General features: G+C 42.3%; 2 protein-coding genes across 5 annotated transcripts in view; one reads left to right on the forward strand and one right to left on the reverse strand.

Annotated features, from left to right (window-relative positions):
• Positions 1–778: 778 nt before the first annotated feature.
• On the reverse strand, positions 779–5,281 carry emp3b (epithelial membrane protein 3b (MAM blood group)). Of its 2 annotated transcripts, none has more exons than XM_071371670.1 (5): positions 5,152–5,281; positions 3,290–3,380; positions 3,042–3,144; positions 2,806–2,946; positions 779–1,473 (listed from the first exon to the last, which is right to left on the reverse strand). In XM_071371670.1, the coding sequence occupies exons 2-5, from the start codon at positions 3,365–3,367 to the stop codon at positions 1,298–1,300; spliced, it is 498 nt and encodes a 165-aa protein (XP_071227771.1). In that variant the 5' UTR covers positions 3,368–3,380; positions 5,152–5,281; the 3' UTR covers positions 779–1,297. The 2 variants fall into 2 exon arrangements, with proteins under 2 accessions (XP_071227771.1, XP_071227772.1); XM_071371671.1 differs by having other exon boundaries at positions 5,095–5,193.
• Positions 5,282–6,078: 797 nt separating this feature from the next.
• ccdc30 (coiled-coil domain containing 30) overlaps positions 6,079–27,961 on the forward strand; it is a 32,634-nt gene continuing 10,751 nt past the window's right edge. For 2 of the 3 annotated variants that reach the window (XM_071371703.1, XM_071371705.1), the window contains exons 1-22: positions 6,079–6,159; positions 7,007–7,215; positions 8,400–8,582; positions 9,122–9,242; positions 9,455–9,645; positions 9,803–9,892; positions 10,609–10,692; positions 11,151–11,304; positions 13,027–13,098; positions 15,196–15,311; positions 15,539–15,624; positions 16,035–16,227; positions 16,402–16,503; positions 16,886–17,011; positions 18,595–18,732; positions 19,160–19,338; positions 20,657–20,912; positions 21,161–21,283; positions 21,619–21,789; positions 24,790–24,999; positions 25,715–25,872; positions 27,634–27,799. In XM_071371703.1, the coding sequence (XP_071227804.1) occupies positions 7,195–7,215; positions 8,400–8,582; positions 9,122–9,242; positions 9,455–9,645; positions 9,803–9,892; positions 10,609–10,692; positions 11,151–11,304; positions 13,027–13,098; positions 15,196–15,311; positions 15,539–15,624; positions 16,035–16,227; positions 16,402–16,503; positions 16,886–17,011; positions 18,595–18,732; positions 19,160–19,338; positions 20,657–20,912; positions 21,161–21,283; positions 21,619–21,789; positions 24,790–24,999; positions 25,715–25,872; positions 27,634–27,799 (2,940 nt within the window). In that variant the 5' untranslated portion in view covers positions 6,079–6,159; positions 7,007–7,194. The remainder of the gene's footprint in view (positions 6,160–7,006; positions 7,216–8,399; positions 8,583–9,121; positions 9,243–9,454; positions 9,646–9,802; positions 9,893–10,608; positions 10,693–11,150; positions 11,305–13,026; positions 13,099–15,195; positions 15,312–15,538; positions 15,625–16,034; positions 16,228–16,401; positions 16,504–16,885; positions 17,012–18,594; positions 18,733–19,159; positions 19,339–20,656; positions 20,913–21,160; positions 21,284–21,618; positions 21,790–24,789; positions 25,000–25,714; positions 25,873–27,633; positions 27,800–27,961) is intronic. The other variant, XM_071371704.1, reaches the window with a different exon arrangement.

The following is a 27,961-nucleotide window of genomic DNA, read 5'->3' on the forward strand; positions in this document are numbered from 1 at the left end:
CCTCTATCTTTTCTCCCTCCTTCTCTCCCTTTCCCCTCTTTTCCTTTCTCTCTCCTCTCTCTGAGATTCTCAATTGGAAAAAAGTCTGTCCTCTCTGCGACTCCTCCGTCCTCCTCTCCTACCCGGAAAACGATAAGCGGTCGCCATAATAGGAGTGTCAATTTGTTTATGAAGCGAACAGAGGAGTTTTCTCCTCTCCTCGATAGCCTCCTTCGGCCGAGGATTCTCACGTTTATCTCGAGGCTCCCTATCGAGGAAGCATTTTGAAATCCGACACACCCTCTTTGAATCAGCTGTTGTTTTTCGCAGAAGAGAAAAGCATGCACATGTTCAAAAACAAAACGCTACTTATCTTTTATGTATGCTATGTCTGGCACCACATCAAATCAAGTCTTTACTGTAACTCTATATCCAATCTGCATCCCTTATGCCATTTTGGCACATTGAATGTCAAGTGTCTAGAGTGGACGTGCATGCACACTAATGATTCAACTCTGTCTTTGATCCTTTCCTGACATAAGTCCATTGAGTTGAATTGTGTAGTGTTATCTGTTATCCTAGGTCCAGGAAAACAACTTCACCTATAGTGACCTTGCTGCTATCTTCATGTGTGGATAGATCATTTCTGGGACAAAAACAACAGGATATGATCACTACTGGTAACTGTTACTGAATTAAATATAAAAGATGTACGTGGCGTGTTTTGTCCTGCAAACTGAAAATAAGAGCATTTCAATCAAATAAATGAAAGAGAATATAATAAGAAACAACTTCAACGCATATTCTATGTGTTTTATTTAGGAAAGTTAGAGCAGCTCTAGCTGATAGGACTACATATTGCAAGTACAAAAATATATTTCCCTATTCATATACATACATTTCAAATCAAAACAAGCTTGATTCTGCAATATATCAGGAACACTTCTTTGGCTGTTGTCATCATTGGCTTCATAAGTCACCCAGATTTACAATAAATACTGATTTGGAGCTTTCAGACTTTTTCAGACATAGATATTTTGGAAATAGGAAAAATATATATAATTGCCTGTAGCACTGTATACCGATGCTCTATAGGCTACTAAACATGCTATATTTAAAAGCTTCACCAGATTCGCTTTTATCCCAGATCCAATCAATATTTGGATTGACCAGAAATAGCTGCTTCTAAATGCCAACAAAGTAACAGACCCAGATCTGTACTCATGTGGTTGAGCTCCATCGCCTCTGATATTATTATAGCTCAATGTCAACAACTATGCTTTTCTGTTTGTGCTCAGTATTCACCTCTATTCCATGGTCACTCTTTCTTACGTAGGTGGATGTACATGACTCCACTGATGAGTAGCAGCGGCACACACACCCAGGCCAGTATGAAACAGTAGCCAAAATGTCCCTCGGTCAGCTTTCGTGAGTCCTGGAGGATCTCTTGGTTGTGCAACGTGTAGATGAGAGCAGCCGCAAATGCAGTGAGACCTAAGAGAATCAAAAGCCAGAGCTTAATTAGGGGTGTACTCACTGCTTAACTTGGACTGAAATAGGTGCCGCTACTCATTTTGGGTGGAGTTACTGTTTATATTTAGGTGCAGGAGCTCCACAATAGTTTGTAGCTAATATTCTGTAAGAGGCGCAGGAGCTCAAGCAGTAGAAAAGTTGAGGTGCCAGTACTCAGCTCCAGTGAGATCCTGCCCAAGTCAAGCACTGGGTGTACTGTGACAGCAAAATGACACATGTCTGTTGAACAATAGACAATAAAGCATCTATTCTATTCTTTCCTGTAACCCTCTTAAATGAGTCACATCAAGATAACTCTACTGTATACTGTGTTATGTTGTTGTCCCTGCCTGTTTCGGAGTTAAATTATTCTGTGTGCATTACCTCCCCATAATCAATGAAAAGGAGCATCAGGTGTGAGTATGTGCCCACACCAATCAGAGTGATGAATTGGCACCTCCCATCAGGTATAAAGAGCCTGAGTATGGACTGTTCTGATGAGCTGTCAATCGGTGACTGAACCAGGATAAAGATATCTGCCTATTCATAGCCACAGGAAGTAGGGGTGCTGAGGGTGCTGCAGCACCCCCTGATAAATAAATACATACATTACAGCACCCCAGCACAAAACATCTGCCCGCGGCCATGCGTCTATTCCAAGTTCGCATAAATCATCAGTACGAGTTTGCTTCCAGCTGAAAACGATAATTTGGACGAAAAAGTCACTAAAATGATATCCTGGATGTCCGCACGCATGGCAACGAAACGCCATGCACAATTTAGGATCACTGTTTATTTTATAGTGTCAAGAAAAGTCTAAAATAAAGGAAAGAAAAAATGAAATTAAGGGGGAAGTTAAGCACCCCTATGATTTGATTGATTCCATACTGAAGAGGGCTCTGCTGAAGAGGCATTTGTTATTGATGTTGTCGTAGGCCTACCGTGGCATGTACTCATGAACAAGCTAATGGTTCGTCTTCTGGTTATTGCAAAGCGGTTGACTTGGACTGTAACAACTGACACTCTATACTAGTGTTGAAATAATCTTATACTAGACTTTCATCAAATTGCTATATTAAAACAACCGTAACACAGCACGTAAAAATCTTTCAGAGGTAGGCTGAAAGGATTTGGAGACTGCAGTATTTCACCATAAGGGGACCTCGTTGGTCTTTCACAGCACGTGTGAATGTTTGTAAACATTATCTAGCACTGGTGGTTAGGACCATGCGCTTTTTCTGACCACATGATTTTAAAAACAACTACAACAGTCCTAGTGGCAGATAGAGATGGTTCATTGTTTCACTTCATTACCTGCAAAGACTTGACATAACCCGGTGAAGTAGAATAGCCCCCCTTTGGACATTGTGAAGAGCTGCCCAAGGAAAACCAGAAAGGAAACCGAAGAGAAGACCACAGACAGCACCATCAACACCTGGACTGATTGGAGCCACTCTGAGGAAGAACAAGGAACGATGTATCAATATGCACCTCAAACTGTCAGAGAAGGGAAGATTTCAATGATTTCATGGGGTAAAAAATATGTTTACCAGTCTCCTTGGAGGAGGCACACAACCAGGTTCCAGTGTCATTGTCAAATCTACAGTTATACCATAGATCTGAGTTCTCCATCCCATCCCATACCCACCAGGACTAAGAGGGAAAGAGAGGCAGTAAGTAAGTAAATGTGTTGTATGGTAAACACCTATTTTTTAAGAAAGGCTGAACTACTTTTATCACACATTTACATCTTAACTAACAATAATGAAAATATATATTGGTGAAGTAGAGCTCTCACCTTCTCCATGGTGGCAATGAAGAGCATGGCCAAGGTGATTAGATGCAGCAGGGTCACAAACATCAGCAAGTACGCCATCTGAACAGGGTCCCTGTCAGAAAATGGAGATTGAAATGTGGCTGAAATCACAGATGGTTTACACATAATAGGCAACATTTACTGTTTCAGTTTTGGCTTGGTTGGTGTTTTTATTGGTTTGAGGGCAGCCAAAACAATATTTTGATTATGGCAAAAAGAAACATGTGGTCTAGAATTAGTTCTTAACTGACTTGACTAGTTAAATGAAGGTTAAATTAAAAAACTTTAAAAACATTTTTAAATATAAAGTAATATTTGCAAATGTATGTTTTTCATCAGGTTCACATAACTGCCCCACCCCCACATCCACTTCATAACATAGTTATGCTTTCAGGGGTGTAACGTGTTTAAGTAAAAATACTTTAAAGTAAAGTTTTTGGGGGTATCTGTACTTTTCCTTTATTATTCATATTTTTTACTCTACTACATTCCTAAAAAATATTGCCTACTTTTTAATCTGATACATTTTCTCTGACACCAACATTACATTTCGAATGCTCAGGCAGGACAGCAATATGGTCCAATTCACACACCTATCAATATAACGTGTTGTCATCCCTACTGCCTCTGATCTGGTGGACTCACTAAATACAAATACTGCGTTTGTAAATTATGTCTGAGTATTGAATGGTGCCCCTGTCTGTCTGTAAATAATAAAAACAAGAAAATTGTGCAGTCTGGTTTGCTTAACATAATGAATTTAATGTATAGCATTTACTTTTACTCAGGTATCACAATTTAGAATGTTTTCAACTACTGTACTTAAGTACATTTAAAACCAGCTACCTTTAGACTTTTACTCAAGTAGTATTTTACTGGGGTGACTTTTACTTGAGTCATTTTCTATTAAGGTATCTTTGCTTTTACTCAACTGTGACAATTTTGTACTTTTTCCACCACTGTGTGCTCCTGAGCTCGAATAAATGTCACCCCAAACGCAAATGGAAAGTCTGAGCTGTGAAAATACAGGATACTCTCTTACATAAGGCCACAAAACAGAGAGCTATTTAACTATTTCTAAAACTGCTCTTTGACTGGTCTGTGTCACTGTAATAAACATCTATTTAAATGAGAGGGCGGGGCTGGTTGAAATAAAAATTGTGACAAGTTGTTTACTGAAGTAACCTCAAACTTCTGCTATGATGGAAAAGGGGAATAAGTGCTTCATAATTTGGAGGAGAAAACCGTTTGCGACTGGGATAACAAATGGTTTTAACATTAGCTTTATAACATTTAAACTTGTAACGAGCAAATCCAGGTTAATAGATCATACTCACATTATTACAACAACACTGCAAACATTGAACATAGTCATAATATAGTAGTTCTGTAGTGGTATGCTAGTTATAAACATAAAAATATAATTTTACCACAGGGGACATGATGAATTAGCCCAGCAAAAAGGGTAGAAGGATGAACACGTCTGTATAGATCTCTATCTTTAGGAGGGGCCCAATTTGGGGTGGGTATATCGTGATTGTCAAATTATACTATTAAATGAAACCAATTCCATCTGACAACTGAATGAAGGTCTTTGATGTGACGTAATGGTTGAGTTGAATGAGAATTAGCATGGAAATCAAAACATTAATAGAAAATGGTTAAAGTCACAAGCTTTCTCAATTCCATGCGTTATGCTCTGATTACTTCAGTCTGGTGATTTAAGAACATGTTTTTCTTGAATCTGAATCTGAAAAGTAGGCCTATAAAACATTTATGTAACAAACCTCTCTGGTGAATGTACTCCAGAAAGTCAGAATTATCATTGAAGAATCTCTACGCACCTTAGTTTGTGTATTTCACGCTCCTCTGAATCAAGCCTCTCTGTAAAAGTTTCCCCTCTGGTGGTCCTCTCCTTTCCTCTCTTGCCACGCCCCCTTTATTTTTTTCAATCACTCCATTTCCAAAGTTTCCATGAGGAGGAAAGGAGGAGGAATGCTGTAGAGTTAAAAAAAAAGAAACCCTAAACGCCCATTTCCTTTTAGTTGAACAGAGCTCCCTTTGCTCTGCTGACTCCCTTCAGTCCAAAATCACCATCTAAAAATGACTCAAACCAAACCCACCCTTGAGCGGTAGAACAGCAAGCCACATGAAAAGTTGTCTACTGTAAACCTTTCACTTTGAGTTAAAACCACATCTGGTGTCTGTCTATATGATCATAGTGCACTACTTATGCTCACCCCATCTTTAACTCCCAAAGAAAGATATATAAGAAAAAAGAACATTTAAAAAAAACTATTTTAGAGTGGGAGTGTGCTAGGCCTAAATGCGGCTGTACAGTACACAAACCATTATGTTAATTTTCATGGGCGTGTGGTGAGTTACAAAGTTGACTGGCAACAATGATATAGAAATGCAAATCATGCCACAAAGCAATTCAATTAAATGACACACAGAAGGCTAAATACAGTTATAAGGCATTCATTTTCAGAGGAATTTACTGTACTGACCGAAATAAATGTGGGTGCATTCTGGCCCTGCTATTCCACATGTTGGTGTTTTCAGGTTTATATAGATACAGAACAACTACATGTATAGAACGTAGTTTTTTGTACATAGTTTTATTGTTACCATTTCCTGTTTTGCATAAAATGATAAGAGCCACATATTTCTCCCCATCATACAATAGATAGATTTCCCCATGTATCCCCTGTATCGCCTGAATGGTATATTCCGTTGCCTAGGTGCTTGTAGAAGCGACCAAACTTGTCCACCCCTGCTGGCTACTGGATACACCAGTGAGTGTCTGCTGCACCTGGGCTTCGGCGCTAGCTAGCTAGCTAGCTAGGAATGTATGTATGTATGTATGTATGTATGTATGTATGTATGTATGTATGTATGTATGTATGTATGTATGTATGTATGTATGTATGCATGTATGTATGTATGCATGTATGCATGTATGTATGTATGCATGTATGTATGCATGTATGTATGCATGTATGCATGTATGTATGCATGTATGTATGCATGTATGTATGTGTTGCCTGGTGCTGGACGTGGCGGTGCAATAAGTTTGATCGAGCCAAGCGTCCAAGATTTGAAGTCGCTCAGTTGTGTCTACAACTATTAATTCATAACTTTTTGGCATGCATGCAGTCAGCGATCATTCGTTTTGCTGACGTTAGCAAGCGTTAACTCTCTGTGATTGCTAACGTTAGCAAGTCTTTCCTCTCTGGCGTTGTCAGACATTTTGGGCAGGATTAGGAATTTCATTCAACTCCAGCTGGCTAACGTTGCACTGCCTCTATTTTATAGCTAGCTAGTTAACTAAGGTTGTTAGCCTACTTGTTGTGAGACATTGCACCCTGAAATGTTATCAGTCAGACAGATATTAGTGCAAACTTCAGAGTTTCGTTCTCTGTAGTAGCTAACGTAACGTCAGTAACGTTAGACGATTCATAGACGCTAGCTAGTTAACTCGAGTCTAGGGATAAAGGCAGTAGAATGCCACCTTGGGTTTCTCAAGAGCAACTAACGTAGTAGCTGCTGCTGGACCATCATGACAGCTCCTCAATATATGTTTTTAGGGGGCTAACGTTAGCTAGCTAACTATAATCGTCTCGACTAAGCCTTGCTTAGCTGTAATCGTTTGCTCATTCCTTGCTCTGTTTATAGTTGCCCTGTCATCTTTTTCAGGTGATTGACTTGGGATGGAAGTTCTAAACTACTGTCTATGGATTTCACTGGCTTGCAACCATCGTTCTCATGCCTTTCAAACCACAATCTGTTCAACAGTATACCATGTAGCCTGCTACTTGGTAACTTTTTACTGAAGGAAACAGTTCATCACTTGCAGATGCAACTCCCTTGGATCTAGCTAGTGTATGGACATGGATCATGATGAGGTAAACTCAACCCTGAATTTGCTTATTTAAACGAGATAGGCATATGTATGAAGTGAGCCAGCTTGATAAGATGTTAATTTTAAAACTGCATGTCATGCAATGCAAATGTTTTAGTTGCTAAACTTCAGTAGCTAGTTCTTAGTCTAGCCCAGGGCCCTATTTGCCCTTATCCACATTCCTTTTGATTAGCTGAAGGGATTCAAGTGTGAAATGCTCTATCTAGAAACACGAATCCTTGATTGCGATACACTTTTGCAAGCCTTGATTGAATACAACTTAATTATCATCCAAAAATTACTTTACAAATACAAAAGATACACTCACTCTTAGCTGTTTTTACAGATTTCCACTAAGGTTTTTTGTGTAATACAGCTACACGAGACAACGTTTTTGTTGTTGTTCCCTCCCGAGTTTCCATTAGTTCACATTAGTTCAGGTAAATGTGCAATGCAAAACACCTCTGTGGGATTCTATAAAAAAAACGAACAGTTATGTTTTTGTATAATAATTTTTCTGTGATATGAAAGTTAAGTTCCAAAGGTTTCCAAAACCGAATCTCAAGCAAGTTTTATTAGCGTTTCTAAATGTAAAAACAGAGTGTCGGGATTGTAGTTCACATTGCCCAGCTGACGTCCATACCTCAACCCTAGGGCTGGCTGTATGCCCTCTTGGGTACTCTAGAGATAGGGCCCTATGTGATAGCAAAGTATGAGAACAACTGACAGTTCAATTGACAGTTCAATTCCATTGCAGTTTAGTCATTGTGAACTCACAACTAGCCTAACAGAACAATTTTGACTTGGCAGTAATATTTTCTGTTAGAACACAACAACAGGTGGGGGTGGATGAGACCTGATGCTCTGTGGCAGTTTCTTGAGCCATTCTGCCAACTAGCATGTTGAACAATGTCTTAGCCTTGTAGTCTCATCGTTGAATGATGAGCCGTTTCAGGTTACGGGGCTTGCAAATTACAGTATTGAATTCTATTTTAGGCAGTGTTTAGCGTTGGCAGGGGTCTCTTTGCGCATCTTCCCATGTGTCACAAAGGAGATCACATTACAGTTAAACTGACTGCTTTGCCGTTAAATCATTCAATCACACCAAATTGTACGACATGGCCTCACCTATAAAAAAGGAAATAACTATGACGTATAATTTTGTTTGTGTTTTGTTATGGCGCTCAGGTCCCGTCGGAGTTGGATCAGATTGCCCTGCGTCTGCAGGAGGGCGGCCTGGCTCCCTCGGCAAGTGCGGAGGAGTGTCAGCGGCACCTGTGGCGTCAGCTCCTGCATTGTGAGGGAGACCTGCGCACAGCTACCCAGGAGCTGCACACACTGCGCACACAGCAGGCCACCGAGATGAAAGAGGTGAGGCACGGAGCTCAGCAGACACCACACTCTAATGACTATGAACTGACTTGGGATCAGCAATTCCCACCACAGTTATCCCACTAACCGTTTTGAAGTAAATTACACAATTGGTTCTGGAACAGTTGCCTAAGATGTAATACACATAATAACACACCAGTCGCCACAGATGGTAGGCTAGGATCGGTTATCTGATGCCTAGTTCTAAAGAATGGTTAATGAGGCGTTCATATAACATTTGTGGTGAACCTCTGGTGAATAGTCTTGCCCATAGCTATCTAGTTTTAAATCAAATCTATGACCTACTGTATTCAGTCCACAAATTGCATTCTACATTTATTTTACATTTAACTCATGGTAGGTAGCAGTGTTTAGAACTGAAAACAGGCACCAAAAGTTCCAATTGGATTCAGTCAGCTCTGTCCAATTTAATACTGGTACTAGGAAAGTACTGGTCCGGTTCTCAATCCCATCCCTAATGGGGGGTAGCCTCATCCATGGTCCAATGTCATTCATGGATGGCTGTCGGTCTGTCTCAGGTGGAGAACTATGTGGAGCACATCCGTGGCCTGCTGGAGGAGCGTGAGTCTCTGACAGCCGAGTATGAGCAGGACAACGAGCAGCTCCATGCAGACCTCCAGCAGATTAGGCTCCAGCAAGGTATTTAGGCAAGACCAATGGAAGATGTCTTCACTGGCACGCACTGTTGTCACTTAGCACACTCTGTAAAAAGCTGGCTGAACAACAGTGTAGACGCAGAATCTTGCTTATTTCTATCTCCACAAATACCTGGGCGGTTGGGATTAATATCCGTTTGGGATTGGGCAAGATACTGCATTGACCCAATTGCTCTCCTTTCCACTGTCTGACAGATTCCCAGAGGAAGGAGGTGGTGGAGATGCTGGCCCAGGAGGACTTGGGTGAAATTGGCCTCAGTAGCACCAGTGAGCAGGTGGCCTACCTGCTGGTGGAGAGGGCCACGCTGTTGGAGAGACTGGAGGCTGCAGAGAGGAGGCTGGACACGCAGAGCCTCACAGGCAACCTCAGGGAGGTCCACCTGCAGGTAACGGACTATGTTTTTTTTTGTTATTTTCTACCTCGTTGTGTTACACAATGAAAGCTGTTTTCGAATACAGTCAATAAAATGTATTTCCAAGTCACGGTGTGGAGTTTTACATGTATGCGACTGTCCTGGGGTGTGGGGTTGCTGTGTTTCACAGGACGAGCTGGATCATATTCGCCACACTATGGAGGAAGAGTTAAGACAGCAGAGGGAGACCATGCAGCGTACCAAAGAAAGCATGAACCAGGTAAAGAGGGATAACTGTAGATATCTGGGTGGAAAACCTCCTTGCTTTAGACTAGTCAGCATCTCTCTCAGGTTGTGAAAGAAAAGAGATAAGGAAGTGAAGTCTGACTTTGAAGGACCAATCTGCAATTGCTACATAAATTTTTTGACTTTTAAATTCATTATATATACCCATTGATTATTGAATGATATAAGTTATAAATGCCTCATGAGCTTAGTTCAATTGTCGTACCCCATCAGAACCCAAAAATACAAACTCCTTAGTTTGTAAACAATTTGATTGTAAGCCAACACTGTATAGCCTAAAAACATGGTTAAAACCATAATTTTGATATCATGGATGGTCAGTTTAAATGGTTACATTTCTGGGTGTCACTTTCTTTATTGTTGAAACTGCAGATTGATCCTTTAATAAATAAATAAAAGTTTCCCTAACTCGGTCCTCTGGACCCCAAGGGTTACACATTTTGTTTTTTGCCCTAACACCACACAGCCGATTCAAATAATCAACTAATCATCAAGCTTTGATCATTTGAATCAGCTGTGTAGTGTTAGGGCAAAAATCCCACTTGGGGTCCTGAGGACCGAGTTTGGGAAATGCTGATTTAGCGTTTAAGTTGATACCGCTTTGACGCAGCTGGCATTGATCCTGGACAGTGGGGATACCCTCATAGGGTCTTTTGTCAATCCTTCTGCCCCGTGGTCTTTCTTCCGAAGGAGCAGCAGTCTCCAGCTCAGAGGCCTTGGAAGAAGCTGTTTGGCCTACGCAAGTCCTCACAAGGCACACACAATGGTGCACCTGTAGGTCCCCATCTTATCTGCCATATCCAACTGACCATGATACTGTAATAACTTGAGGCAAGACTGCATGGGTCAACTTTTCTGTGGTTCTTGTTTTTCAAGTCCTATTTCAGAGCCGTACTGGCAAGGCATCCACAAAACTGCTCACATTGCTAACCCCGGAGCCTCACTAACTGTTTAAATTATTTTCCTTTTAAGACTGGCATTTTGAATGGCATGGGCATGGAGAGTTATGGGTCTGGTGGAAATTGTGCACTTTATATGAAGCTCTGTAAACGTAATTATTACCAAGAGAAACAAAGTGTCAATATGTGGTTTTTAGTTGGGTTTCAGCTTCAGTACATTTATGTACTCTTTCAGATGCAAATATCCATAATTTTTACCACATGCATTTGTTTAAAGTTCTAACACAGACATGGTATCTTGAATCTGTAGTCTTTGCTCTCCCTCTGTTTCAGGTCCACAATGAGGACGTATCCCAGGAGCACTCCGAGCGCCAGCGGCTGGAGAGGGATCTGGAGGAGGCATCTCGGAGGCTCTCCATGGCCCACGAGGACATCCGCAGACTGACAGACAAGCTGGAATCTGCCAAGAAGACCCAAGCCATGTGTGGTATGAGAAAACAATTATACAATATTATCTTTCTCATTATATTGTACATGTAACTGCCCATATAAAATAAAACACCAACATAAAGTGTCTTAATAGGGCGTTGGGCCACCACGAGCCAGAACAGCTTCAATGCACCTTGGCATAGATTCTATGATTCTAAGTGTCTGGAACTCTGTTGCAAGGATGTGACACCATTCTTCCATGAGAAATTCCATCATTTGGTGTTTTGTTGATGGTGGTAGAAAATGCTGTCTCAGGTGCCGCTGCAGAATCTCCCATAAGTGTTCAATTGGGTTGAGATCTGGTGACTGAGACGGCCATGGCATCAAACCATTCAGTGACCACTCGTGCCCTGTGGAGAGGGGGACATTTTCATCCTATGGGGGCCTAGCCATGGTAGACAAAATAATGGCCAAAACAATGGCCTGCCCAGCATTTTTATACATGATCCTAAGCATGATGGGATGTTAATTGCTTAATTAACTCAGGAACCACAGCTGCTTTCAATATATTTTGTGTTCTTCACTTATTCAAGTGTTTCCATAATTTTGCCAGTTACCTGTAGTACCAAGCAATAACATGAACATCTTCTCAATTCTGAGGATTAATATAAATGAGAATTTAATTGATATTCCCCTACACACTTTCTTAGTACACTATTTGCTGGGCAGTTCATGGTGTAATCCTGCAGTCACACGAATACAATTAGCATTTGGTCTTATCAATCTGTGTTACGGCCCAACAATAACTGGAAGAGATACCATAAGTCAAACACATCAATACATCCCAAGTCAGAAGTTTGGCTTCTTGTCATCAGATGATTGTTGGAAGGGTGGATGGTGTAAGTTGTTTGGCGTGAGTGGTGGTGGCAGCAAGAGTACAGAGTAGGAGAAAGTGGTTGAGTTGCCACCCTGGCTGCACATTTGTGGTACCTGAAAATGGCAGAACCCCTGTAGTGGACAGATCGGTAAGCCAGCAAATGACTGAGGATAAACAGGAGAATGCAGCAGGAAATTCCGGAAAGGAGGCGAGGCCTATCTTTATCAATGGATTGGATCATTCTGAACCCCACTGTATATATCAAAAAGGGCTATAAGAAAGACTAGGAATTTAGGTAGCATACTGTATAATTAAGCAGTAAGGCCCGGGAGGGTGTGATATATGGCCAGAATACCACGGCTAAGGGCTGTTCTTACGCACAAGGTAATGAGGAGTGCCTGGACACAGCCCTTAGCTGTGGTATATTGGCCATATACTACAAACCCCCGAGATGCCTTATTGCTATTATAAACTGGTTACCAACTTAATTAGTGCAGTAAAAATAAACGTTTTGTCATACCTATGGTATACGGTCTGATATACCATGGCTGTCAGCCAATCAGCATTCAGTGCTCGAACCACCCAGTTTATAATACATGTTTAACACTTACTTTTAAATACTCCTACAATATTATAATAATAACACATTGATTTCTTATGATTTTCACACACAACGGGAAAAAGGAATATGCCGCAGTGTTGCATCACCATGAAAGGATTGCTAATGTTCAGGAGGGAAGTTCATCCCTTTACACCATAACATGAGAAATGTTGGGAATTTAAAACAATTATTTTTAAACAATTTAATCAGTGTGATATTAGTGAGAGAAATGCTGGCGTAATATAAGTGTGTAGCCTGCTCTTAAAATCATGTCACAATTTGTCATTTGTAAAAAAATGTAGGACCTGAGCTTGAGCGAACTGGTCAAGAGGTGGAGAGCCTGAGGAAGGAGGTGGACAAGCTGAAGCAATGTGGTGCGATACTTGTGTTGCCTTGACCTTGATAGTTCCTCTTCCATCATTTTTTTTCACAATCCATATTAACGCATTAAGCATCCCGGAGTCGCCTCTTCACTGTTGATGTTGAGACTGGTGTTATGCGGGTACTATTTAATGAAGCTACCAGTTGAGGACTTGTGAGGCGTCTGTTTCTCAAACTAGACACACTAATGTTCATGTCCCCTTGCTCAGATGTGCACCGGGGCCTCCCACTCCTCTTTCTATTCTTGTTAGAGCCAGTTTGCGCTGTTCTGTGAAGGGAGTAGTACACAGCGTTGTACGAGATCTTCAGTTTCTTGGTAATTTCTCACATGAAATAGCCTTAATTTCTCAAAACAATAATAGACTGAGGAGTTTTAGAAGAAAGGTCTTTCTTTCTGGCCATTTTGAGCCTGTAATCGAACCCACAAATGCTGATGCTCCAGATACTCAACTAGTCTAAAGAAGGAAAGTTGTATTGCTTCTTTAATCAGGACAACAATTTTCAGCTGTGCTAACATAATGGCAAAAGGGTTTTCTAATGATCAATTAGCTTTTTAAAATGATAAACTTACATTAGCTAACACAACGTACCATTGGAACACAGGAGTGATGGTTGCTGATAATGGGCCTCTGCACGCCTATGTAGATATTCCATAAAAAATCTGCTGTTTCCAGCTACAATAGTCATTTAGATTTTTTTTATTTTTTTTTCAAAAACAAGGACATTTCTAAGTGACCCCAAATTTTTGAACAGTAATATGCATACATATAGTTGAAGTCGGAAGTTTACATGCACTTAGGTTGGAGTCATTAAAACTCGTTTTTCAACCACTCCACAAATTTCTTGTCAACAATCTATAGTTTTGGCAATTCGGTTAGGACATCTACTTTGTGCATGACACAAGGAATTTTTCCAACAATTGTTTACAGACAGATTATTTCACTTATAATTCACTGTATCACAATTCCAGTGGGTCAGAAGTTTACATATATTAAGTTGACAGTGCCTTTAAACAGCTTGGAAAACTCCAGAAAATAATGTAATGGCTTTAGAACCTTCTGATAGGCTAATTCACATATTTGAGTCAATTGGAGGTGTACCCGTGGATGTATTTCAAGGCCTACCTTCAAACTCAGTGCCTCTGCTTGACATCATGGGAAAATCAAAAGAAATCAGCCAAGACCTCAGAAAAAAAATTGTAGACCTCCACAAGTCTGGTTCATCCTTGGGAGCAATTTCCAAATGCCTGAAGGTACCACGTTCATCTGTACAAACAATAGTATGCAAGTATAAACACCATGGGACCACGCAGCCGTCATACCGCTCAGGAAGGAGATGCGTTCTGTCTCCTAGAGATGACCGTACTTTGGTGCGAAAAGTGCAAATCAATCCCAGAATAACAGAAAAGGACCTTGTGACGTGGCCTGAATGCCAAGCGTCACTTCTGGAGGAAACCTGGCACCATCCCTACAGTGAAGCATGGTGGTGGCAGCATCATGCTGTGGGGATGTTTTTCAGCAGCAGGGACTGGGAGACTAGTCAGGATCGAGGGAAAGATGAACGGAGCAAAGTACAGAGAGATCCCGGATGAAAACCTGCACCAGAGTGCTCAGGACTTCCGACTGGGGCGAAAGCTCACCTTCCAACAGGAGAATGACCCTAAGCACACAGCCAAGACAATGCAGGAGTCTCTGAATGTCCTTGATTGGCCCGGACTTGAACCTGATCAAACATCTCTGGAGACAACTGAAAATAGCTGTGCAGCGTGTCTACCCATCCAACCTGACAGAGCTTGAGAGGATCTGCAGAGAAGAATGGGAGAAACTCTCCAAATACAGGTGTGCCAAGCTTGTAGCGTCATACCGAAGAAGACTGGTGCTTCAACAAAGTACTGAGTAAAGGGTCTGAATACTTATGTCAAATGTGATATTTCAGTTAATTTGTTAATAAGGCTGGAACGTATCAAAATGAGTCAAAAGTGAAGGGGTCTGAACTTTCCCAATGCACTGTAATAGCACTTATTAAGTAGCACTTTATCTGTGGAGGTCCATGTGAAGCCCCTCTACACAATGCTTGTTTGTTTTCCTTAGATATGCTGGAGCTGCAGAGGGCGAAGGAGCACAATGAAAGACTGGATGGGGAAATCCGGGTTCTGAGAGAGCGAGTGCGCTCCCTGGACTCTGAGAAGAAAACCCTCTTACAGATGGTGCGCATTGACTAAACATATAAGCCTACTTTTGGGCCCTAAAATATTGGGTTACCACATATTACCTAGCTGATTCTTTGTAAGCTCGAACAGTAATGTCACAGACTGACAGACTCCCATCACTATGGGATGTGGTTAGTACTTTTATGAGCCTTGTGAAGTAGAGTGAGGCTGTGTTTCCTGTACAGAAGGAATGATGTGTGTACAACAATGTTTGTATTTGTCAGGGGGAGGGCAGAGAGCACCCTAAAGATCTGCCTACGCTGTTGTTGACAACATCGATACCTGAGGAGCAGGAGCAGATTCATAAAAGGTATGGATGCAACCTCAGCCCCATTGCAATAATTACGTTTATCCTGCATCTGTAGAATCATTCTGTTCAGAGGTCTTTCTCTGGTTGTGCTGACCAGGAGTCACCTCATGTCAGTCATGTCCACATGTCAGTCATAAGAAGCATTCACTCTGTTCAATCAAATGTATTTAATGAAGCCCTTTTACGTCAGCAGTTGCCATTCATCAATGATCTGACATCTTTCTTGTTCTCTCCTTCTGACACTCTCCCTCTCACACATTTATCTTACTCCCTTGTGCCGTCTTTCTCTCTCCCTCCCCTTAACCTCCTCGCATATCTCACACTGTCTTTCTTTCTCTCCCTCCCTCTCTCTTACACACTTTTCTCACACGATCTCACTCTCTCCCTGACTCTCTCACCCTGTCCTGCAGGTGTCGCGAGGCTTTGGAGGACGTGGGCTGCCAGCTGCGGGAGCTGCAGCGGCGCATGCAGAGGCAGCAGCGGGAGCAGGAGGAGCTGGTGGAGAGGAACGAAGAGCTGGAGGCGCTACTGGGAGAGGCCCAGAACGCCAGCAAGGAGGAGTGCCAGCGCCACGAGGGTGAACTCGAGGGACTGCACCGCAAGGTGGGAGAGGGGGTTGAACGAGAAGAGACAGAAATAACATAAACAAGAGAAAAATTCTCAGTACTTTTTGCCAACAAAACATAGAAAATCTCTTCACAGATTTAGACACTGTTATGGTGCTGGAGATAATGAATATGAGGTTATAAAGTGTTCCTTTTAAACGTCCACTCACAGATTAAAACCCTAGAGGCAGAGCTGAAGAAGATATGTGCTCAGGACCAGGTACTGAAGGATGGTGGTGTTGTCGGCAGAGAGACCGAGACGTACTTACATCAGGTAGGAAAACCTTGTGCTGTTAGCTTGTAAATTTCCACTCTAAACTAACTTGCCTGTGCCATTGTTTTGTCTTATCAAACTACTTTCTCAAAAGTGTCAGTCACCCATGAATGGTATTCATTTAAAACCAATGTAGCAGGCCAAAGAAGTTCTTCCCAGGCACCCAGAGACACCAAGACTGGCCATCACCTAGAGCTATTTGATTGCCAGTGAACTATTGTACATCTTAACGGTTTGTGAACTTTGAGGACAGGAGCTGGGCTTGAGTTACAAGTTGCCCCTAACCACAAAACAGGAAGGACTATCAAAATTAATTGAACTTTCATCAGTGAATAAGTACTTTTACCCACTGTAATTATGTTTTTCTGCCTCCCCTACCTAGTTAAGGGACAGCAGCCAGGAGAGGGTGGCCCTGCTGGAGGCTCGTCTGACCGAAGAGAAGGATTGGAGGAGACAGCTGGAGGTAGACCTCGGCGCTGCCCAGGCTGCACTTAAAAATAACAAAGAGGTACACTGCATTGTATGCTTGGTAGAATACTGGGTTTTGCGAAGTCCAATGATGTTCAGTACCCGTCAAAAGTTTGGATACACCTACTCATTCAAGGGTTTTTCTTTATTTTTACTATTTTCTACATTGTTGAATAATAGTGAAGACATCAAAGCTATGAAATAACACATATGGAATCATGTAGTAACCAAAAAAAGTTAAACAAATCAAAAAAATATTTTATATTTAAGATTCTTCAAAGTTGCCACCGTGACAGCTTTGTACACGCTTGGCATTCTCTCAACCAGCTTCAACAGTGTTGAAGGAGTTCACACATATGCTGAGCACTTGTTGGCTGCTTTTCCAATCTGTGGTCCAACTTATCCCAAACCATCTCAATTGGGTTGAGGTCAGCTGATTGTGAAGGCCAGGTCATCTGATGCAGCACTCCATCACTCTCCTTTTTGGTCAAATAGACCTTACACAGCCTGGAGGTGTGTTTTGGGTAATTGTCCTTTTGGAAAAAAAATGATAGTCCGACTAAGCGCAAACCAGATGGGATGGCGTATCGCTGAAGAATGCTGTGGTAGCCATGCTGGTTAAGTGTGCCTTGAATTCTAAATAAATCACCAACAGTGTCACCAGCAAAGCACCATCACACCTCCTCCTCCATGCTTCACGTTGGAACCATACATGCGGAGATCATCCTTTCACCTACTCTGCATTTCACAAAGACACGGTGGTTGGAACCAAAAATCTCAAATTTGAACTCTTCAGACCGAAGGACAGATTTCCACTAGTCTCATGTCGATTGCTCGTGTTCCTTGGCCCAAGCAAGTCTCTTCTTATTGGTGTCCTTTAGTAGTGGTTTCTTTGCAGAAATTTGACCATACTATATATAAACCCTGGATTACAGAATTGCTGCTGTATTACTCATTGAGAGGCTTTGAAGCCACTGGTCGGCCAATATGGCACTCCCCAGTAGGAGCAATCGTCCATAGGAATGAATGGAATTCTACAGTATTTCAATTAAATGTTTCAAGGGCAAAATTACATGTATTTTTGTTGTTGTAGTGGGGACAGTAACGTTAGTACTCCAAAAAATATATACTTTAAGGAAAATGTTTAGATATTTTCTTTTTAATGTTTAGTTCACACAATATAATTTAAGTATGCTTTAAAGTGTCTGTAGTAGAATATACTTGGCAAAAATGTATGTAGACATAAATGCATTTCTATCGCTTCCAAAGTCTTTTTTACAGTGGAGGAGAACCAAGATGGCTGTGCGGTGGGTTCAATACAGCACTCCCTGTCAGTCATCCAGGGTTTATACACATCATTGGTTACCTCCAATGGTTGAATTGGTCAGACTCCTCCATTGGATAGCTATCTATCAGGGGCCTACTTTGTCCCCTGAATACATCTCGCATGGTTTTAACCTAAAGCATGTGGAAAGGTTACAACAGCCTATCTCATTCATTTGGAAATACACAACAGCAAGATATTTTTCCTTTGGTTTCATAGCTGTAGTTTTATCTGTAGTAGTATAGCTTTAGCAACTATAGTTGTTTATTGATAATACTGTCATTGTCTGTCACCTCAAGACACTGCAGAGAGATGAGAGGGAGCTGAGGAAGTTGCGATTGGAGCTGCAGGGCCTGCAAACTGAATGTCAACAAGGGAAAACGCTCATCAAGAGCCTAACGCAAGTTAAAGGGGAAAAGGGAATCTTGGAAGAGAAAGTGAGTTGAATTCACCAAATTGCCCCTGCCATCGTTCATCACTGAATACAGTCTGTACACCATTGTTATACGTTCATCAAAAACACAAACTCTGATTCACACTATAGGGCCAAGCTGAGATATACTGGGCTGACCTGGTTAAATGCTGAAACTGCGCTGAAAAGGACAAGATAAAAGTACAGTTTGGGCCAGCAAAGTACGGTTTGAGACGGCCCTATAGTGCGACTTGGGCAATAGTGTTGGGTTTGTGTTGAATTTCAAATCTATCCTTCATTGTATTCGACTGCACTGATCAAGAGACTATTGTGGCGTAGGAGTGAAGCTGCCAAACGGAAGACCATCCACTGACCTAATATAATTTTCTCTTGATCTGAATGGACAACATGTCTAGTGAAAGTGTTTTTCATTCACGTTGTGCTCACGGCAGGTGGCCCAGTTGGAGCGAGCTCAGAGCAGACTCCAGAGTGACCGGGAGCACCAGACAGAGAGCAGCCGGACCCAGGAGGACCTGAGGGAGAGCAGGACGCAGGTGGCAGAGCTGGGAGCGAAAGTGGAGCGACTCACTTCGGTGCTCTCCTGCTTGGAGGAAGAGCATTGCACACTGCGGTCATTATCTAGAAAATAGATTGTGTGTGTGGTCATTATCTAGACCAGTGGTCACCAACCGATAGATCTTCTAGGCATTCCTAGTTGATCACCAAACATTTCTGTAGAAAAGCCAACGATAAAGGCTTGCGTTCCTTTATACATTTTTTATTTTGACTTTGCGCTTTTGGTGGAAGTGCACTTGATTCAGAAGCCTTGCGCGCCGGTTAGGCAAAGTGTTCCCATGTTGAACCATTTAATTTGTCTGAAGGGGCAAACTCCGCCTAATCAAGTGCGCCTACTGACCTGGCCAATCGCATAGCTCAAATCAACGTGTCTAGTACAGCTTCCGCGACCCCACAGCAAAGTTTGATACCAGCCTACCAGAGAGCAACTGTCAAAGAATACAGCAAAGAGCTCCTGTTTTTATGAGTGAGTTCATGTTTTTATGAGTGAGTTCATCAACAAAGTTTTTATTAAACATAAAACGCGCTTCTCCCGACTCTCGCGCTGCACTGAATTAGCAGCCAAGTGTATCGATAGGCCTGGGTTTTTATTGTTAGCAGCTCGTTATGTCTGTTTTAATATCAAGGAATATTTCAGTTTCTCTGGTCATAGAAACAACGTTCAACGTTTGTTCATGCGGCAGAAATAATGCGGTGCGACTCGAGTTTCATCATCAGTAGGAGGACGGTATCCCTCTGGTCAATAAAAAATAAAATTATTTCCATTTATGCTCCGCTGTGCCTCACAAGTAATACAACTGATCTGTTTTGTTGTCAAAGCTCAAGTTTTGAAATCTAATATTGCCTGAGAATAACAATATTAGCAGGCCAGGCACATAGCCAATATTCTGTGAAAATGTATTAGGCCTACTGCACAAAGATTATTCCTACAGAACTGGTTTTTATTAATGTTGCATAGGATTACATTTTTCACGTTTAAAAAGAAAAAAGCGGTAGATCTCGGCTTGCTTTTTGACTGTGAAAGTGATCTTGACTCAGAAAAGGTTGGTGACCACCACTTTAGACTGACCTTTTCTTTACATAGTCATTTTGTGACTGGAGGTTTGAAATGTGATTTTTTTGTTATGTGGTACACATGATTATACAGTGAACCTTGTTGCGGCACCGGTTGGTGTAATTGTCCTCTACAGAGTGCAGCTCTATCCCTATGATTCCTTGTACCGTTCCCTCCAATCTGTCGTCCTCACACTCCCCCGTATGGCCTTGCGGTTGTGTACTGTTAGGTTGCCATACAGTCATGCGTCCTAGTCAGGTCACACTCAATGATGCCACGGTAACAGTTCCCACGTCTGCCTGTCCATGCCAAATTTCAGGGATGAGACGGTGCAGGAGAGGAGGCGCGCCGCAGACCTCCAGGCTCAGCTGAGTGAGCGGGTCCGGGAGAAGCTGACCGCTGAAGGGGAGAAGGAGAGACTGGGCATCGAGCTACTCCGGCTCAGGGAACAACTCCAACTCTCCACCCAGACCCGACAGGAGACCGCAGGACCCACCAGGCCCAGACAGGATACCCCAGAATCAGACTACAGCTTCCTCCTAGCAGAGAGGACCAAAGACGAATGCCTCAACCAGGTACCTGGATAAGCATTCACATAGAAACATAAGGTGAACATGGTTACTTTCATAGGATCTTAAATAGAAAAACATCTTATCTGATTTACGACAAGCCAAAGGATGTATGAATATCGAATTGTGTTGCCACATACATCAATTATCAGTAGATTGTTTATGTATCTTCCATAACAAAGATTTTGTGTCTCTGTCTTTCTGTGTGTTCTGTGTGTGTGCGTGCGTGTGTGTGCTCTGCGCTCCCCTCCTAGCTGGCGTCTCTGAAGTGTGAGCTGAGTCATCTGCACGCCACCCTGGAGGAGGAGCGGCAGCTGGCCAATCAGCACCAGCTGGCCCTGCAGGCCCAGATCAACGAGGCCCAGGCCCGCACTAAGGTCAGTACCCAGTGTCCCCTCAACGGCCTGTCAGTGTAACTCAATCAATACTGTCACACATAATGCACTGAACAACGATAAGCCAATATTACTCAACGTTATCCCGCGACGTTAAGCCAAAATTACTCAATCAAATTACTGTCACACCTGATGCTCTAAAGTCTAAGAAACAAACAGTCTCTAATATAAACTCAAATATAAAGCCAGGGAAAAAGTGTTTCACGCGGCACTTTTTGAAATATTGGCTGATATTCTCCTTTTTGAGGTGAACCAGCCCTTCCAATTCAGTGGCGTATCTGTTCCCCCACCATCCCTCTTCCACAATGCCTCCCCAGTCCCAGGACTCCGTGCTGGGGCAGAAAGCTGAGGAGAGCAAGCAGCTGAAGCAGGACCTCCAGAGAGCCCAGAGTCTGTTCACCTCGGCTGAGAGGGAGCTACGCTACGAGAGAGAGAAGAACCTGGACCTCAAGAGACACAACGCCCTCCTGGACCAGGAGAAGATCAAGGTACACTTAACACAACCACATGTTCACTGACGGCCAATTCTAACTTTCACTGACAGTTTCACTTAGTCATGCATTGATGTCAATGGGACTGAGACTTAAATGCTTAAGTGGAAGTTAGGATTCGCCCGTTAATTCGTACCATCATCGAGCCTAGACATCATTTTGTTATCCTCTTAAAACATTGTTTTATTTATATATATATATATATATCATATACAGTCATGGCAAAACGTTTTGAGAATGACACAAATATTAATTTCCACAAAGTTTGCTGCTTCAGTGTCTTTAGATATTTTTGTCAGGTGTTACTATGGAATACTGAAGTATAATTACAAGTGTCAATTTTTTTTATTGACAATTACATGAAGATGATGCAAAGAGTCAATATTTGCAGTGTTCTTTTTCAATACCTCTGCAATCCGCCCTGGCATGCTGTCAATTAACTTCTGGGCCACATCCTGACTGATGGCAGCCCATTCTTGTATAATCAATGCTTGGAGTTTGTCAGAATTTGTGGGTTTTTGTTTGTCCACCCCCCTCTTGAGGATTGACCACAAGTTCTCAATGGGATTAAGGTCTGGGGAGTTTCCTGGCCATGGACCCAAAATATCGATTTTGTTCCCCAAGCCACTTAGTTATCGCTTTTGCCTTATGGCAAGGTGCGCCATAATGCTGGAAAAGGCATTGTTCGTCACCAAACTGTTCCTGGATGGTTGTGAGAAGTTGCTTTCGGAGGATGTGTTCGTACCATTCTTTATTCATGGCTGTGTTCTTAGGCAAAATTGTGAGTGAGGCCACTCCCTTGGCTGAGAAGCAACCCCACACATGAATGTTCTCAGGATGCTTTACTGTTGGCATGACACAGGGCTGATGGTAGCGCTCACCTTGTCTTCTCCGGACAAGCTTTTTTCCGGATGCCCCAAACAATCGGAAAGGGGAATCATCAGAGAAAATGACTTTACCCCAGTCCTCCGCAGTCCAATCCCTGTACCTTTTGCAGACTATCAGTCTGTCATGGATGTTTTTCCTGGAGAGAAGTGGCTTCTTTGCTGCCCTTCTTGACACCAGGCCATCCTCAAAGTCTTCGCCTCACTGTGCGTGCAGATGCACTCACACCTCCCTGCTGCCATTCCTGAGCAAGCTCTGTACTGGTGGTGCCCCGATCCTGCAGCTGAATCAATTTTAGGAGACGGTCCTGGCGCTTGCTGGACTTTCTTGGGTGCCCTGAAGCCTTCTTCACAACAATTGAACCACTCTCCTTGAAGTTCTTGATGATACAATAAATAGTTGATTTAGGTGCAATCTTACTGGCAGCACTTTCCTTGCCTGTTTAGCCTTTTTTGTGCAAAGCAATGATGACAGCACGTGTTTCCTTGCAGGTAACCATGGTTGACAGAGGAAGAACAATGATTCCAAGCACCACCCTCCTTTTGAAGCTTCCAGTCTGTTATTCGAACTCAATCAGCATGACAGACTGATCGCCAGCCTTGTCCTCGTCAACACACTGTGTTAATGAGAGAATCATTGACATGATGTCAGCTGGTCCTTTTGTGGCAGGGCTGAAATGCAGTGGAATTTTGGGGGGAGGGGGGGATTTGGTTCATTTGCATGGCAAACAGGGACTTTGCAATTCATCTGATCACTCTTCATAACATTCTGGAGTATATGCAAATTGCCATCATACAAACTGAGGCAGCAGACTTTGTGAAAATTAACATTTGTGTCATTCTCAAAACTTTTGACCACGATTGTACACTACTGTTCAAAATTTTGGGGTCACTTAGAAATGCCCTTGTTTTTGAAAGAACCCTTTTTTTGGTCCATTTAAAATAACATCAAACTGACAGCTTCATTAAATAGTACCCGCAAAACACCAGTATCAACGTCAACAGTGAAGAGGCGACTCCGGGATGCTGGCCTTCTAGACAGAGTTGCAAAGAAAAAGACATCTCAGACTGGCCAATAAACAGAAAAGATTAAGATGAGCAAAAGAACACAGACACTGGACAGAGGAACTCTGCCTAGAAGGCCAGCATCACGGAGTCGCCTCTTCACTGTTGACGTTGAGACGTTGAGGTGTTTTGCAGGTACTATTTAATGAAGCTGCCAGTTGAGGACTTGAGGCATCTGTTTCTCAAACTAGACACTCTAATGTACTTGTCCTCTTGCTCAGTTGTGCACTGGGGCCTCCCACTCCTTTTTCTATTCTGGTTAGAGCCCGTTTGCGCTGTTCTGTGAAGGCAGTAGTACACAGCGTTGTACGAGATCTTCAGTTTCTTGGTAATTTCTCACATGGAATAGCCATCATTTCTCAAAACAATAATAGACTGACGAGTTTCAGAAGAAAGGTCTTTGTTTCTGGCCATTTTGAGCTATAATCAAACCCACAAATGCTGATGCTCCAGATACTCAACTAGTCTAAAGAAGGCAAGTTGTATTGCTACTTTAATCAGGACAACAATTTTCAGCTGTGCTAACATAATTGCAAAAGGGTTTTCTAATGATCAATTAGCCTTTTAAAATGATAAACTTGGATTAGCTAACACAACGTGCCATTGGAACACAGGAGTGATGGTTGCTGATAATGGGCCTCTGTATGCCTATGTAGATATTCCATAAAAAAATCTGCTGTTTCCAGCTACAATAGTCATTTACAACATTAACAATGTCTACACTGTATTTCTGATCAATTTTATGTTATTTTAATGGACAAAAAATGTGCTTTTCTTTCAAAAACAAGGACATTTCTAAGTGACCCCAAACTTTTGAACAGTAGTGTATATTTTTTAACATTACAAAACATACACATACAAACGACAACATACAGACACACACAAACATTTACATCACCACCCCTGCCCAGATCCATCTGCTCATCCACTTATTGTCATTGTGTGTTCGTGTGTGAGATGTAATTATCTTCACCACACTTACATTTGAAGTTTCAGTAAACAATCATTTTGTGCTTGGGGGTTTCGAAATGTGGACTTCTTTTCCCAGGTGTGTGCGGAGCTAAAGCAGGCCCAAGCAAAGCTTTCCCAGGCAGAGCAGAGTGGCTCGGGGCAGGCTGCGGAGACGGAGCGGCTGCAGCACAGGCTCCGAGAGCTGGAACTGGAGCTGGCCCGCAGCGGGCAGAGCCGCAACACCAACGCAAGCCTGCAGGAGGAGCTTCAAGCAGAGAGAGTTCGCGTCATCTCCGCAGACAAGAAGGTTCCTCAGTTCTCACTCAATACTGAGCCATCATGATTGCTTAGCGATAGTGGAACATGCCATTTAGGGTTTTTGATTCGTCATATTTTACAGAAACATTTGTCCTTTCAGTGCAAACACATCAACACATCCTGCTCTTCAACAGTTTAAGCTAGACACACCAATCTAACTGTATAATATGCAGCTTGGCTCAACTTAGTTTGCCATTAATTTTTTTTGCTAATATTTATTTTAAAAAATTAGTGTTCTTTTTTTATATTTTTTTTTAATTGTAGGAACACAAATAAAGTAAAAGAAAAGAACAACAAAAAAGATCTGGCAGTTACAGTGATCAAACCTTCATCATATTAGTTACATTGACATCTTTGAATTAGACCTTTTTCAAGTACGAAACTCATTTTCCCCAGTATTCCTGACCTCTCTCTTGTGTTCTTAAAGCAAAGGTCATACGGCTCCATATGGTGTATTTCTTTTACGATGTCTATCCATTGTGTCACTGTGGGAGGGTCTTTTTGTAGCCATTTCCTAGTGATAGCCTTTTTACTGGCTGCCAGTAGGGACCTTCAAGAGGTACTTTTCTCTATTGTGTAAGTTTTCAGGTATTTCACCCAATATTTATACTTTTTAAACTATAAAGCATTTTGGACCCTCCCAAAAGTATGTATATTCTTTCATGTAAGTGAACCCATTGCTGTGACCTGACTGTGTTCTATAGGTGTTGGAGCTGCAGCAGAAGCTGAAGAGTGCCCACCACCAGCTTCGTCTGGAGGAGGCCCGGGCCGGGGAGACCAGCCGGCTAGAGAGGGACAGTAGGGACATGTCCGACACCCTCTCCTCTCTCCGAGCCAGACAGCTGGAGGACCAGCTCCAGAGGTGATTACTAGTGTAAAGAAAGCAGAGGCATTGGATAGCTGAATATCCCATTGACCCGCACTGGTCAAGGGGCGATTGGTAACTTCCACATAAGTCAAATTTTTCCTTAGTCTTGAATTGATGTCAATGGATTTGCCCCCAAGTGGTTAACTCATTTCAATTCAATTTAGTCTAGTTCCTCTTCCAACTCGTAGTGTGTGTGTGATAGTGAGGGTTAGTGCAGAGCCACACATTGGAGGTGTCATAATACCCATAAAACCTAGCGGTCAAACACCATACATTTTTCCCATAGGGGATTTTAGAAACACTTAAAATAAGGGCTGTGTTTGTGTAGGCTTACCCTGGCGTGACGTTTTGATAAGTATGTAAATCTCTCTCGGACAAGGCGACTCTTTTATAAATATATTTGGCTCTATTTACTCTGATTCGAAAATGCTAATTCGCATCAAAGTAGACATCATCATGTAAAACTACAAATCCCTGCAAGCTCCTGCATGTAATCTCTAGCTGACACCTTTGCTAACAGGTGTTGTGTCAATTTAAAACTTGCACAAAACATGGCGCTGCATGGTCAATTTACGGTAATATGTCTACTGCAGAAATCAGGGCATTCATACTGTACTTCCTGCTGTTGTCAAGGAAGTGAGTTTGTGTTTATACAGGATCTCCCGCCCTCACCTACCATCAACCAATCATGTCAATGCAGAGCTATACGGAGCCCTCTGCATTGTTACAAAATTTGAGAGTCGGTGCGGAGCTCAATTTGGCCTCTGCGTGCCTCCGGAGGCTCCCAATTGCGTCACCACCGTCCATACGGCGCTTTAGACCACATTTTTCGATCAAGCATAAATTGGCATTTACACGGTTATCAAAACATCACGCCAGGGTAAGCCTACATGAGAAGCAGCTCTTATTTTAAGTGTTTTTAAAATCCTCTATGGAAAAAATGAATGGTGGAAAAATGGTTTGACCGCTATGTTTTATGGGAATTATGACTCATACTGTGGTACTCTACAGTCAGAGAATAATTGTCTGCTGAGGCACACCAGGGCACTTTATAAAATACACTACTTTGGATCTTTTCTCTCTCACTCACTACTATATTGCTTTTACCCCCACAGCCTTTAAAGATCATTGAGTGAGCTGTAGGACAGAAGAAAAGGCCTCCAGGGATCACATTGAAAAAGCGACTCGTAGCTCAATCAGATTTTATTCGTCACATGCTCCAAATACAACAGGTGTAGACTTTACCGTGAAATGGTTATTTACGAGCCCTTTCTCAACAGTGCAGTGTTAAAAAGTAAGAAAAGTTTAGTAAGGAAGTAGTAACACAATAAAATAACATTAACAAGGCTATATACAAGGAGTACCGGTACCGACTCAATGTGCAGGGGTACGAGGTAATTTAGGTAATATGTACATGTAGGTAGGGGTAATGGTGACGAGGCACTCAGCATAGATGATAAACTGTAGCCGCAGCATATGTGAGGAGTGTGTGAGTGAGTGGCATCAATATGTTTGTGTGTGAGTGTATGTAGTGTGCGTCTATGTTTGTTGGAGTGTCAGTGTAGTGTGTGTGGGTAGAGTCCAGTGAGTGTGCATCGAGCCAGTGCGAGAATATCAGTGCAAAAAAAAGTGGGTCGATGCAAATTATTTATATTAAAAAGGATGCCACTTTTAAAAGTACCATCACCTAACACAGAGTGCCTGATCTCACTATGGCTGGATCTCATGTCCCCACACCACTGCCCCCTTGAACAGGAAGCTGTTGGAGCAGAGGGAGGAAGAGCTGCAGCAGCAAGTGCGTTCTCTGCGGGGGAAGGAGGTATCGCTGGGACGCAGCAACTCAGAGCTCAAACACCTCACACAGCAGCTAGAGACACGCCTAGCCGTCCTGGAAGCCGAGCATGGCAAGGCCAGAGAGGAGGTCAGTGATACTGGGCCCAGACGTGGGTTCAAATACTATTTGATATTTTTTTTAAACTTTGAGCTTTTGTTTTAGTCTGTCAAGAATGCCAGGGGGGTGGGGTTTGCACTTTTGGGACTTTTGTATTTGTTCCATGGCAACAGTCACTGGTGACCAGCTAAT

This window comes from Salvelinus alpinus, chromosome 28 (assembly GCF_045679555.1).
Source record: "Salvelinus alpinus chromosome 28, SLU_Salpinus.1, whole genome shotgun sequence".
Classification (NCBI taxonomy): domain Eukaryota; kingdom Metazoa; phylum Chordata; class Actinopteri; order Salmoniformes; family Salmonidae; genus Salvelinus; species Salvelinus alpinus.

Bases quoted from the DNA above. Each gene is read 5' to 3' on its own strand.
- emp3b (XM_071371670.1), bottom strand. From the start codon at position 3,367: ATGGCGTACTTGCTGATGTTTGTGACCCTGCTGCATCTAATCACCTTG. The intron at 3,145-3,289 runs GTGAGAGCTCTA...TTTCCCTCTTAG, and splicing joins TCATTGCCACCATGGAGAAG to TCCTGGTGGGTATGGGATGG. The intron at 2,947-3,041 runs GTAAACATATTT...GTTCTTCCTCAG, and splicing joins TGCCTCCTCCAAGGAGACTG to AGTGGCTCCAATCAGTCCAG.